The 12,725-nt window shown below is 41.9% G+C and overlaps 1 protein-coding gene across 1 annotated transcript in view; it reads right to left on the minus strand.

The window, feature by feature from the left end:
* The window catches only part of LOC132032369 (uncharacterized), a 2,110-nt gene extending 1,288 nt beyond the window's left edge, over positions 1-822 (minus strand). Inside the window, exon 1 of the mRNA XM_059421977.1 lies at positions 188-822. Within this exon, the coding sequence (XP_059277960.1) occupies positions 188-535 (348 nt within the window). The 5' untranslated portion in view covers positions 536-822. The remainder of the gene's footprint in view (positions 1-187) is intronic.
* Positions 823-12,725: the final 11,903 nt, after the last annotated feature.

Consider the following 12,725-nt stretch of genomic DNA (forward strand, 5'->3'; position numbering starts at 1 on the left):
ACCATGCCTGCGTTTGTTAGTCCAAGTAAAACGACTACTCGGGCATGTTGCAGTGATTCAAACAAGTCAAAAACCTATTCGAACGAGCAGCATTCAGAACATTTCCCCCAAAAAGAGCAACGCGACTAGATGAATCATTACGAGCATACACTGCCGTAAAGAGCCATTGTTGAGGCAAAGGAATTACCTGGACAAAACAGTGGATCTCCTGTGGAGTAAGATCCGCATGAGTAACAGTAAGAAGATGACCATGCCGAAGAACAACAATACCTCCAGCTTGACCCGCGGCTGGCATAGCAGCCACATTCGAGAAATTGAAATCTTGATCAAGCGGAAGATGATTGACCCGACGAGTCTCTAAGAGTACTACCAAAGCTGGTTGGTGATAATCAAGGAGTTGCCTAAAGTTAATATTAAACTCCGGGGAATGAGAACCCCTGCAGTTCCAGATTATGAAATTCATAGGACGACGGTTAGGTAAAACAGAATCTGCATCGAGGCTGACCCAACCCCGCCCCATAATGGTGGGACTCATCACAACAGCATACTTTCCCGCATCTGGATTTATTGTAGGTCAAACATGGACGGAGAACTTTGTGAGGTCCGGGGGACAGTTGACTCTTACTTTTTTTGCAAATTGCTCTTTGATGATGAAGCAGCGAATAACACTTAGAACTGACAACTGAGTAGCTGTTTCGTTGACTTTCTCCATTAGTGCTATTTGTCCTCCGTCATGAAGAATATGAGGAATTGGAGCTACCACCTCTACAGCCGGAGCCACCACTGGCTCTAGGGATATGTTACTGAAACTTTATACCTCACTTAACCCCACACACCAAAAAACGTTATTCATCATTAATAGAGATGAAAATACAATAATTAAACTATAAGTTAATTATTTTTCAACAGAATCTCATTTTGAAAGGACCAATTATCATTGAATTCTTCATATGAAAACCAAAATGAATTAAGAATAATATATGGGGCTTTAACGTCAAAACTTGCTCTAAAGCATGACACATAATAATCCAATAGGAGTACATATAAAAAGCAACATCTATTTATTCTAAATTTCTAATGTGATTAAAATCACAATTACATCCTAATGATATAATTAGAAGGTAAATCAGTTTAAATAATTTTGCCTGAAACATTTTAGTTCTAATAATATGACTTTGGCACATTATATTTTATCTGTTTGGGAACTAAATGCTTATTTCTAACTTTACATGTATGAGGAGCCAGTTTGATTTTATTTAATCAGTTTAGGAGTAATTTTACTTATCAAAAAAGTAAAGAATAATTTTATATTTCTATAAGAATAAATTTTATGAAAAGTTTCAAACTCTGTCAAACCAATTAATTCAACACAATCTAATTACTTTCGAAGCATATGTGAATTTTTCAATTACGACCAAATCATATTATATATAGAGAATTATTCTACTTTGTATTTGAGTTATGACTGAATTGACATAAGTATTTATCTTATAGTCAATATTTTTTTATTTTTTTTTTTAACTTTCTTTGCCTTGTTCCTCCTCCCAAAATTGAGTTCGAGTCCTTTTTCTCTAATTGCTTTAATTTCTCATCAATGTGAAAAATTGCACCAACTTCATTTCATAAAATTCTTCACCATACGAGAAAGGAGAAGTCGGTGAAACTTATATATAAGCCTGTCAAATAGGCCGGGTTGGGAGTTAATTCCTCAAATGTCACTCAATTAATAAAATTATTTTGTAAAATCACTTATCTTTTTTTCATTCCAATAAGGTCACTCAAGTTAATACATTTATCTTATAAAGTAACTTTGGGTAAAAAAACCCACTTAAATAGTGGAGTAATTTGGAATTTACCTCCTTTATGTATGTTTTCTTTTTAGATTTACGCCTTATCTAATTTTTTTTTAATGTTTTGCACTAATTACCTTAGCTCCATACAAATCATAATTAATCACATTTTTAATTATTACAAGGATAAAATAGGAAAAGTATAATTAAGAAAAAAAGTAATTGAAACTGAAAATAAAAAATATTATGAGCTATGGACAGTTATACCTAAGTTACTGTTATGAACCCGACCATAGGCCCAGCATTAGAGAATGACGTAAATGGGCTGGCAGATCAACATGAAGAAGTTGGGCACGAAAAGCGACCACGAGAGGAGCAAGAGGCGAAACAACCTAATAAGCGTTTGGAGGATTTTATATGGCAACGTGGATGTGGCACAGTGTCAATAGTTGATAGGGTCAAGGGGAATATTATGGTTATATTAAGCGGTGTTTAGCATTAGTGGAGGATTACGGTTTTATGTTGCAAGATATTCTCCATCTCTTCCCCACCCTCTCGATGTAAACTCTCTCATCTATATCCCCTTCTTCTACAAATAGTAATTATCTAAGTTTGTAATTGCTCTTTCAATATACTATCAAATTTCCCTGTTTTAGTTGTTATTGAAAGTTCAAATCATTGCATCGGGTGCTTTCGTTTGTATTCGATGGTGGATACTCGACTCAAGCAACTTGAAGAGACGCAAACCGGTATAGCCCGGGAGATGTCTGAACTTCGATTGGCAGTAGACGGCCATCAAAAGTTGATGTAAGAGGTTCTGAATCAGGTGGCATCGATTGGTTCTCATTTGAAGGCTCCACCGGCAGAATCCTCTCGTTCGAAATCTACTGAGGTTGTTCTGTCTTCAAACGCCGATGGCGGTAACCCCGTCATGCTTTGGCACAAACCCGCCTCTGTGGAACTGAGTAGGTTTTCTGGCGCACACCCGGATGCATGGGTTTTTCAAGTTGAAAGGTATTTTACTTTTTACTCTATCCTTCCAGAGCAACATTTATCTCTCGCTTCCTTTTATTTGGATGGGGAGGCTCTTGAATGGTACCGCTGGCTTTTCCGCAATAAACAGTTGGTTGATTGGAACCATTTCGCTGATAAGTTACTCATTCGATTTCGAAAAAAAGAATTGGAGGATCCAGAAGGCCGACTAGCAAAACTCCGTCAAACTTCCACCGTCGCCGACTATCAGGACAGGTTTGAAGCCATTGCTAATGACACAGAGGACATATCAAACAACTTGATGCTCAAGTTATTTTTATCTGGGCTTCGTTTGGATATCAAAACTAATGTGTTGGTTCACAAGCCTACAAGTCTTGATGAGGCTATTTCTTTGGCCCACTGTACGAGAAAGCGCCTTAATGCGGAAAAAGGACCCGTGCAACGGCTTTGGCTGGGACTCAACCTTACCGCCTCACCGGTCCGGATCTCTAGTGCCCTCTAAAAACATCGGTGCTCCCTCTGCGAGGTTTCCTATCAAACGTTTGTCGCCCGCTGAGATGCAACAGCGCCGGGAAAAAAGGTTGTGCTATTATTGTGATGAGAAATATGTGGCTAATCATCGGTGCAAAAATCTGCCCCAAATCCTTCTACTCGAAGATGAGTCGGATCCCTCAATTTCTACATTGGAGGATGCCACCGTGGAGGATTTGTTAGTAGAGGAGCTTCAATGTATGGAATTGCAAGCCCAATCCACAATTTCATACCACGCCTTGGCTGGAGGTCACTCTCCTACTATTTTACGTTTCAAAGGGCATGTGGGGGGGGTCCCCGATCACCGTTTTGGTGGATGGGGGAAGTGCACATTTTCATTCAAACTCGAGTGCTAAGTTCTTGAATCTCACAATAACACTTACAACTAATTTTCGTAGTAGTGGGAAATGGTCGGCGTCTCCGTTGTGAAGGGGTAATTCGGGATGTTCGATTCTCGCAGAGAGGGACCGATCTCACTATGGACTTATATGTATTGGCCTTTCATGAGGCGGATGTTGTTCTTGGAGGCTTGGTCGGCCACTCTAAGACTGTTCTTACCGATCATTCCAAACGCCATATGGAATTTTATTTGGACAGCAAGAAGGTGCAATGGGTGGGTGACCCACCGGACGATCTACAACCTGCTCAACTGAAAATATTACGCCGTTGTTCGGTCACCGATGCGATTGCTTCATGTTTTTGCCTTTTCCTTGTGCACGAGTGCACTACGGTTGAGGAGGATAAGGGTATACCACCTGACTTAGGGGCTTTATTAGATTCATATTCTGGAGTTTTCAATAAACCACAAGGGTTGCCTCCTGTTCGTGCTACTGATCATGCCATTCACCTTGCTCCCAACGATGGGCCAGTCAATGTTAAGCCTTATCGTTATCCACATTTTCAGAAACAAATTATGGAACAATTGGTCTCAGATATGTTAAAGGATGGAGTTATACAGCCTAGTACAAGTCCCTTTTCATCACCGGTATTATTGGTCCGTAAGAAAGATGGCTCATGGCGTTTTTGTGTTGATTACCGAGCCTTCAATGCCATCACTGTGCGCGACAGGTTTCCGATTCCGTCTATTGATGAGCTATTCGACGAACTGTACGGGGCTCAATTTTTCTCAAAGCTGGACTTACTGTCGGGCTATCATCAAATCAGAGTTCGTCCTATTGATGTTCCGAAGACTGCGTTCAGAACCCATGACGGCCATTACGAGTTTTTGGTCATGCCGTTTGGGTTATCCAATGCTCCCTCTACATTTCAAGCGACTATGAATGACGTATTTCGCCCATATCTTCGCAAGTTTGTGTTGGTTTTCTTCGATGATATTCTTATTTACAGTTCGTCATGGGCGATACACTTGGAACATTTAGATTTGGTGCTCAAGTTGCTTCAACAGCATCAGCTGGTGGCTAAACGCAGTAAGTGCCAATTTGGGCAGAAGGCTGTTGATTATTTGGGCCACGTGATTTCCCCGGATGGACTGGCAGTGGATCCTTCAAAAATCTCCACTATTCAACAGTGGGCCACACCAACAACAGTGAAGGAAGTTCGTAGTTTTCTAGGCCTCGCGGGATACTACAGGCGATTTATTCGGCACTTCGCCACTATTGCTAGTCCTTTGTTCGATTTACTACGAAAGGATGCCTTCCTATGGACTGCTCAAACCCAACAAGCTTTTGACGACTTGAAAGTCCGCCTCAGTTCCACCCCTGTACTGGCCTTGCCCAACTTTGATGATGACTTTCACGTGGAAACTGATGCGTCCGGCGTAGGTATTGGCGCTATTCTTTCACAAAGGGGACATCCAATTGCTTTCTATAGTCAGAAGTTATGTCCTCGGATGCAAAAGGCTTCCACCTACCACCGTGAGATATATGCAATTACACAAGCCGTGGCGAAATGGAGGCAGTACTTGTTGGGGCGTCGTTTCACCATTTTCACTGACCAACAGTCTCTAAAAAACCTCACTAATCAGGTAATTCAAACCCCGAAGCAACAAAAGTGGCTTGGAAAGCTGGTGGGATATGATTTCACGATACATTACCGACCAGGGAAGCAGAACAAGGCTGCTGATGCCTTGTCTAGGCCACCTGATCTTTGGCATGCTGTTTGCTATTTCCGAGCGCACATATGAATGGCTTGCAGAACTGTTAGAAGCAAATAAGAATCATCCGGAATTGTTGGCTGTTCAACAGGGATTGATGAGTGAACCTGCTGCGTACGCTGACTATACTTTTCGCAAGGGATTGCTCTTCTACAGAGGGCGTCTGGTACTTCCACGTGATTCTCCCTTGAAGCAGCTTTTACTTTTGGAATTTCATGATTCGAATATAGGGGGGCATGCTGGAGTGGCTCGTACATTTCATCGTTTGGCCTCTAATTTTTATTGGCCAGCAATGCGCAATGATGTTAAAGTTTACATTGCCTCTTGTCAAACTTGTCAACGGTCTAAGGATATCAATCGATTGCCAGCAGGTCTATTACAACCATTACCGGTACCGGAGATGGTTTTCGATGAGATAGCTATGGATTTTATTACTTGCTTGCCGAGCTCTAAAGGAAAAGCTACCATCATGACTGTGGTTGATAGACTTTCCAAGTATGGGCATTTTATTCCTCTTCCAGCAACTTTTAATGCTCAGTCTGTTGCTGCGGCTTTTGTTAATCATGTGATTAAGCTTCACGGCCCACCGCGAACAATCATAACAGATCGTGACCCTCGTTTCTTGCATTCTTTCTGGAAAGAAATTAATAGACTACAAGGGACTGTTTTGGCCATGAGCACGGCATATCACCCGCAAACAGATGGGCAATCCGAGGCGCTGAATAAATGTGTTGAGCAGTACTTGAGATGTTTTGTAGCCGATAGTCCTCATGAATGGGTATCCATGCTGCCATGGGCTGAGTTCTGGTACAATACGGCACTTCATACATCAGCGGGGTTGACACCTTTTCAGGCTTTATATGGGAGAGAACCTCCTAACATAGCTCGATATATTCTTGGCAGTGCTTTTGATGATCTTATTGAGCGTTACATGCTGCGCCGGGATGAAGTTTTGGATTTGTTGAAGTTCAATCTTTCCAAGGCACAAGTTCGAATGAAAGAGTACGCTGATAAAGGTCGAATTGAGGATCAATTGGAAGAAGGTGATTGGGTCTTCGTGAAGTTGCAGCCCTACAAACAGCAATCCTTGCGAAGTAACCAGCAACACAAACTGAGTAGGAAATACTTCGGGCCATACAAAGTGCTCAAGCGAATTGGGTTGGTCGCATATAAACTCCAGCTGCCGGAGGAGGCTCGCATTCACCCAGTGTTTCATATTTCGCTGCTCAAACGTTGTAGAGGACAACCTGACTAACAAATTACTCCATTGAAACTCCAAGATTCGACCACTCAGAACCTTGAGGACAAGGTTCTCTTTTCAGGAGGGAGTAATGTTATGAACCCGACCATAGGCCCGGCATTAGAGAATGACGTAAATGGGCTGGCAGATCAACATGAAGAAGTTGGGCCTGAAAAGCAGCCACGGAGGAGCAAGAGGCAGAAACAACCTAATAAGCGTTTGGAGGATTTTATATGGCAACGTGGATGTGGCACAGGTGTCAATAGTTGATAGGGTTGAAGGGGAATATTATGGTTATATTAAGCGGTGTCTAGCATTAGTGGAGGATTACGGTTTTATGTTGCAGCATATTCTCCATCTCTTCCCCACCCTCTCGATGTAAACTCTTCTCATCTATATCCCCTTCTTCTAGCAGTAGTAATTATCTAAGTTTGTAATTGCCTCTTTCAATATACTATCAAATTTCCCTGTTTTAGTTGTTATTGAAAGTTCAAATCATTGCAGTTACTTTTTACCGTAGACAATTTATTCTACGTATGCTTTATGTGTCCTTGACTCGTCTTCAACAGTGGAGGACCCGGAATTTTGAGCAAGCATAGACTCGAGTCACTCGGCCGTAATCTAAAACGAACCGCGACAACAATTGCTAGTAACAGCAGTAACATACACGGATACTTATTTTTCTACTCATAACGAGGATCAATACAATGTCATTTTGTAACTACATTTTTCTCCAATAATGTAATAAAAGTTTAATAAAAAAACTATTTTTTTACTTTAATATTTTAATAAAAATCTATTTAAATATTAAACAATATATCAAACAAAATACTTTTTCTTGCTTGTGTAACAAACGAGTTATAAACAACTAACAATAAACCTGTTAAAATAGAAATAAATTGTTAATTTCAAAGAAAAAATAAACTAAACATAAATGATAAAACAAACTAAGCTTTCAAACTAAATAGAATTTTCATTGTAATACAAACAAATAATTTTAGTATAACCCAAACTAAACTATCTGTGTGCGATGAGAACTTAGAAAAGTTCTCTTCGGTTCATCGAAGGGATGTGCGGTGTGATCAACGATGAGTCCGAGAAAATAAGTCTGAGAAGCTAAGTTCGGGATGAGTCCGAGAAAATGAGTCCGAGAAGATAAGTTCAAGGTGGGATCGAGAAGATAAGCTCAAATCTGTGGAAGGTTTATCTTTCACGGATTCATCATCCCGAAAGATCACGTCTTGACGGATGCCCGATATTTTAGGAACCATTTTGCCCATGTGGGAGTTCATGTCTTTTAGTTAGAGTAGGATACTAGTACTATAAAAGCATATGTATCAGCCCCGTGAGAGGGCACATGAATCATCATCTTCATCTCCTGTTTTTATGTTATCAATTCCCTCCGGATATAATAGTTCGATAATTACAAAAGCTTCGTCTTGGATTAGTTTTTTAGTTAGAGCAAGGAGGTGTAATCTTCCCTCTTTCGGACGCCATTTTTAATTCACAGGCTATCTCCTTTTTATATCGAATTCTTTATTGTTTGCTCAATTCGTTTATCTTTATTAGCAAGCTTGATCACATATCCTTTAAACCGCGTACAAATTCAATTATTGCTCTATTTCGAGGGTACACAGTTTGGCGCCCACCGCAGGGCTAAGGATAATAGTGACGGCTTATATAGACAACCTTTACTTGCTTTACTCGTTTTTGTGATTTCAAGCTACATCATGTCAAACCTAAGCCACTCCGTTCATCTCAACGAAGATGAATCTAGCGAACACAACGCAAACCTCAATGGGGTGCCACTCAACAATGCACCCGCCATCGATCCAGTCAGCAATCAGCCCATCCAAAACCCACGTGCTGATGATGCGGATAGGCGTGGAGCCCCCGTAGGAGAGGCGGAAGAAATTAATTTAGGAGAGGCGGAAGAAATTAATTTACGTGTGATTTATAATTTGTTGCAGGAACACCATGTCACCATGCAGCAACAACATGAAGCCATTGTCCAACTCCAAAGGGATCTCAACGATACGTTGGCACCTGAATCGGATCGAGTATCTAAACAAGTTCGAAGGGAAATTGAGGTCGGTGACAGTCAGGATAGGCCGGCCAACAACGAGTTGTCTGAGATGATAAGAATGCTTGAAGCTTTGACTAAACGGATAGACTCTAACGAGAAAAAAGTGGATGACTACAATTCTCGGGTGGATCAAATCCCGGGAGCGCCTCCGATTCTCACAGGTCAAGAAACAAAAAACATCGTGAGAAGGCATTTTCCTCTGAGTGCAACACTGAAGTTGATCCCGAAGAGGTTCAAAATGCCAGATATACCAAAGTACGATGGAAGTACGACCCCCAAAAGCACATCACTGCATACACGTATGCTATTGCTGGCAATGATCTCGAGGACGATGAGATCGAATCAGTAAGTTTAAAAAAAATTGGTGAAACCTTAACTAAAGGGGCCATGCAGTGGTACTGTTTGCTACCCCAACATTCTATTCCATTCTTCGAGTTACTTGCGGATGCCTTCGTGAAAGCTCACGCAGGGGCACGGAAGGCGGACATATTCAAGATTTTCCAAAAAAACGATGAGCGGCTCAGAGAGTTCGTTACCAGGTTCCAGTAGGAAAGAATGTTGTTACCCCCGGTCCCTGACGAATGGGCCGCCCAAGCATTCATGAAGGGACTTAATCCAAGAAGTTCCAACGCTTCCCTCAAACTGAAGGAGAACTTGTTGGAATTTAGTGCTACGATTTGGGCCAATGTGCACAACAGGTACGAATCAAAAATCAAAGTAGAGGATGATCAGTTTGGCCTCTTACCGTGTCCAATAACCCGGATAAGGAACGACAAATCAAAAAGGGCATTTGAACTGGAGTACAATCCACCGGATAGGTATCACCCTTACCCATCTGTGAGGCCCGATTTCAGATCGAAGAAAAGCAGGAGTAACCCCAGTCTCAGTATGAACCGAGAAGATAGGTGTAATGACCGAGGAGACAGATGAATTGATCGAGGTTCATCAAGAAGACGTCTCCAGTACAAGACCAACTCTGCCACAGCATCTTATACGGGAGAAAACACTAGAATTGTCGAAATATAATTTTAATGTCGACTCCTCGACCCTGGTGGCAGCCATTGGAAAGATAGAAGGGAGACATGGCCGAAGTCGCTCCGAACCGACCCTTCACAATGGGATCCAAAGTTGATATGTGACTATCATGGTACCCACGGGTATCGGACTGACGATTGCAGGGGGTTGAGGGACGAAGTGGCACGGTTACTCAAGAAAAATCATCTCAAAGAATTCTTGGGTGAACGAGGGAGAAACAACTATAAGAACAGGGACGGCAACAAAAAAGCTGAGACGGAGGAACCATAGCATGTAATTAACATGATCATCGGTAGGGTCGAAATACCCCGAGGACCTATCATGAAGAGGATGAAGTTATCTATCACGAGGGAAAAAAGGAGCAGGGACTATATACCGGATGGGTTTATTTCATTCAACGGCGAGGAAGTAGAAGGCATCACTCAGCCTCACAACGACGCCCTGGTAATCTCTATACTTATACATAAAACTCACTTTAAACGTATTTTAATTGATCTAGGTAGCTCGGCGAATATCATCCGATGGAAGGCCGTCGAACAACTCGGTATGTTGGATCAAATCATACCAACGACCAGAGTCTTGAACGGGTTCAACATGTCCTGTGAAACCACTAAAGGAGAAATCATATTGCCCGTGACCACAGCCGGAGTTGTACAACACACTAAGTTCTACGTCATTGATGGAGAAATGAAGTACAACGCCCTGTTCGGGAGACCTTGGATACACATGATAAGAGCAGTACCGTCCACATTACACCAAATGCTGAAATTTCCAACCCCGATGGGATAAAAGTAATACGGGGGGAGCAGCCCGCTGCCAAAGAGATGTTCGCAATTGAGGAAGTGGCACCGAAAGAACCCGCACCAAAGGCCATTGTAGTAGGCCGCACTAAGACTTCGGATGCGGACAAAGGGGCCAAATAGCAATCACAGAATGAGGTGGATGAGGAGGAAGATGATTTCGGTGTACCAAGATCCTTCGTCTTTGCTAGAGGATTCCGATGCAACGAAGTCAATAATAGAAGAACTAGAACAAGTTGTCCTCTTCGTCCATCTCCCGGAGAAAAAGGTATACCTGGGCACGGGACTCACCCCGGAGCTCAGGAATAAATTAATTGAATTTCTTAAAGCTAATTCATATTATTTTGCATGGTCCTATTTCTACATAACAGGAATCCCACCGGAAGTGAGCACTTATCGATTGAGCTTGGATCGGAGTTTCCCCCCCGGTTAAACAGAAACGAAGGCCAATGTCTAAAGTCAAGCACGTCTTCGTCAAAGAAGAGGTAACGAAGTTATTAAAAATAGGGTCCATTCGGGAAGTCAAGTACCCGGATTGGCTAGCCAACGTCGTCGTCCTGCCAAAGAAAGGCAACAAATTTAGAATGTGTATTGATTTTAAAGACTTAAATAAGGCGTGTCCGAAGGATTCTTTCCCTTTGCCTTACATCGATCGTATGATAGATGCGACGGCCGGACACGCCCTATTGAGTTTTCTCGACACATACTCTGGGTATAATCAGATCCAAATGAACCCGGAAGATAAGGAGAAAACATCTTTTATAACTCGATATGGAACTTATTGTTATAATGTAATGCCCTTCGGATTAAAGAATGCCGGGGCTACCTACCAACGCCTAGTTAACAAAATGTTCGATGAACAGATAGGGAAAACGATGGAATTTTATATTGAAGACATGCTAGTTAAGTCCCTGGAAACAGAGGACCATTTAAAGCATTTGCAGGAAACCTTCGATGTTCTGCATAAATACAACATAAAGCTGAATCCGGAGAAGTGTTCATTCGAAGTAGGGTCGATCAAGTTTCTAGGGTTCATGGTGTCAAACCGAGGAATAGAAATCAACCCGAACAAGATAAAGGCCATCGAAAACATCAGGGTGGTCGAAGATGTGAAGGGCGTACAGAGATTGATCGGGAGAATCGCGGCCTTACGCAGATTCATTTCCAGATCCTTTGGCAAAAGTCATCGTTTCTTCTCCTTGCTCAAGAAGAAAAATGACTTAGTGTGGACGCCCAAGTGCCAATGAGCCCTGGATGAATTGAAACATTATCTGTCGAGCCTGCCCCTGCTTCACACTCCGAAGGCCGATGAGCAGTTGTACTTGTACTTTCTTTGTATCCGAGATCGTAGTAAGTGGTGTCTTTGTTCAGAGAAGAAAAAGGTACGCAATTTTCGATCTATTATGTTAGTAGAACTTTAGGGGACACTGAGAAGCATTATCCCCACCTGGAAAAGCTTGCATTGGCATTAATGAGTGTTTCTAGAAAGTTGAAACCGTACTTCCAATGCCACCCCATATGCGTAATAACTAGTTACCCATTGAGAAATATAATGCATACACCAGAATTATCCGGTAGATTAGCAAAATGGGCGGTTGAAATCAGTGGGTATGACATCGAGTACAAAACTCGAACAACTATAAAGTCTCAAATCCTTGCAGACTTCATGGCAGACTTTACGCCCGCAATAATACCCGAGGTTGAAAAAAAAATATTACTGACCTCGGGTAAGGCAACAGGAGTTTAGACCTAACATACGAATGGTGCGTCCAACGTAAAGGAGTCCGGACTCGGTATCATGCTAAAAAGCACGATCGGAGATATTATACGTCAATCTATAAAAACAACTTCGAAATTGACTAACAATGAAGCGGAGTATGAGGCCTTGATTCAGGTTTGGAGTTAGTCCGGGGACTGGGAGCCAAGGCCATTGAAGCAAAATGCGATTCCCTTTTGGTCGTGAACTAAATTAATGAGACTTTCGAGGTTAAAGAAGATAGGATGCAAAAATATTTGGAAAAGGTTCAAGTGATCTTACACAGGTTCAAAGAATGGATGATACAACATACTCCGAGAGAGCAAAATATCGAGGCTGATGCTCTGGCGAACCTGGGTTCCTCAGTTGAAGCCGAAGGAC

This window comes from Lycium ferocissimum, chromosome 10 (genome assembly GCF_029784015.1).
Source record: "Lycium ferocissimum isolate CSIRO_LF1 chromosome 10, AGI_CSIRO_Lferr_CH_V1, whole genome shotgun sequence".
Taxonomy (NCBI): domain Eukaryota; kingdom Viridiplantae; phylum Streptophyta; class Magnoliopsida; order Solanales; family Solanaceae; genus Lycium; species Lycium ferocissimum.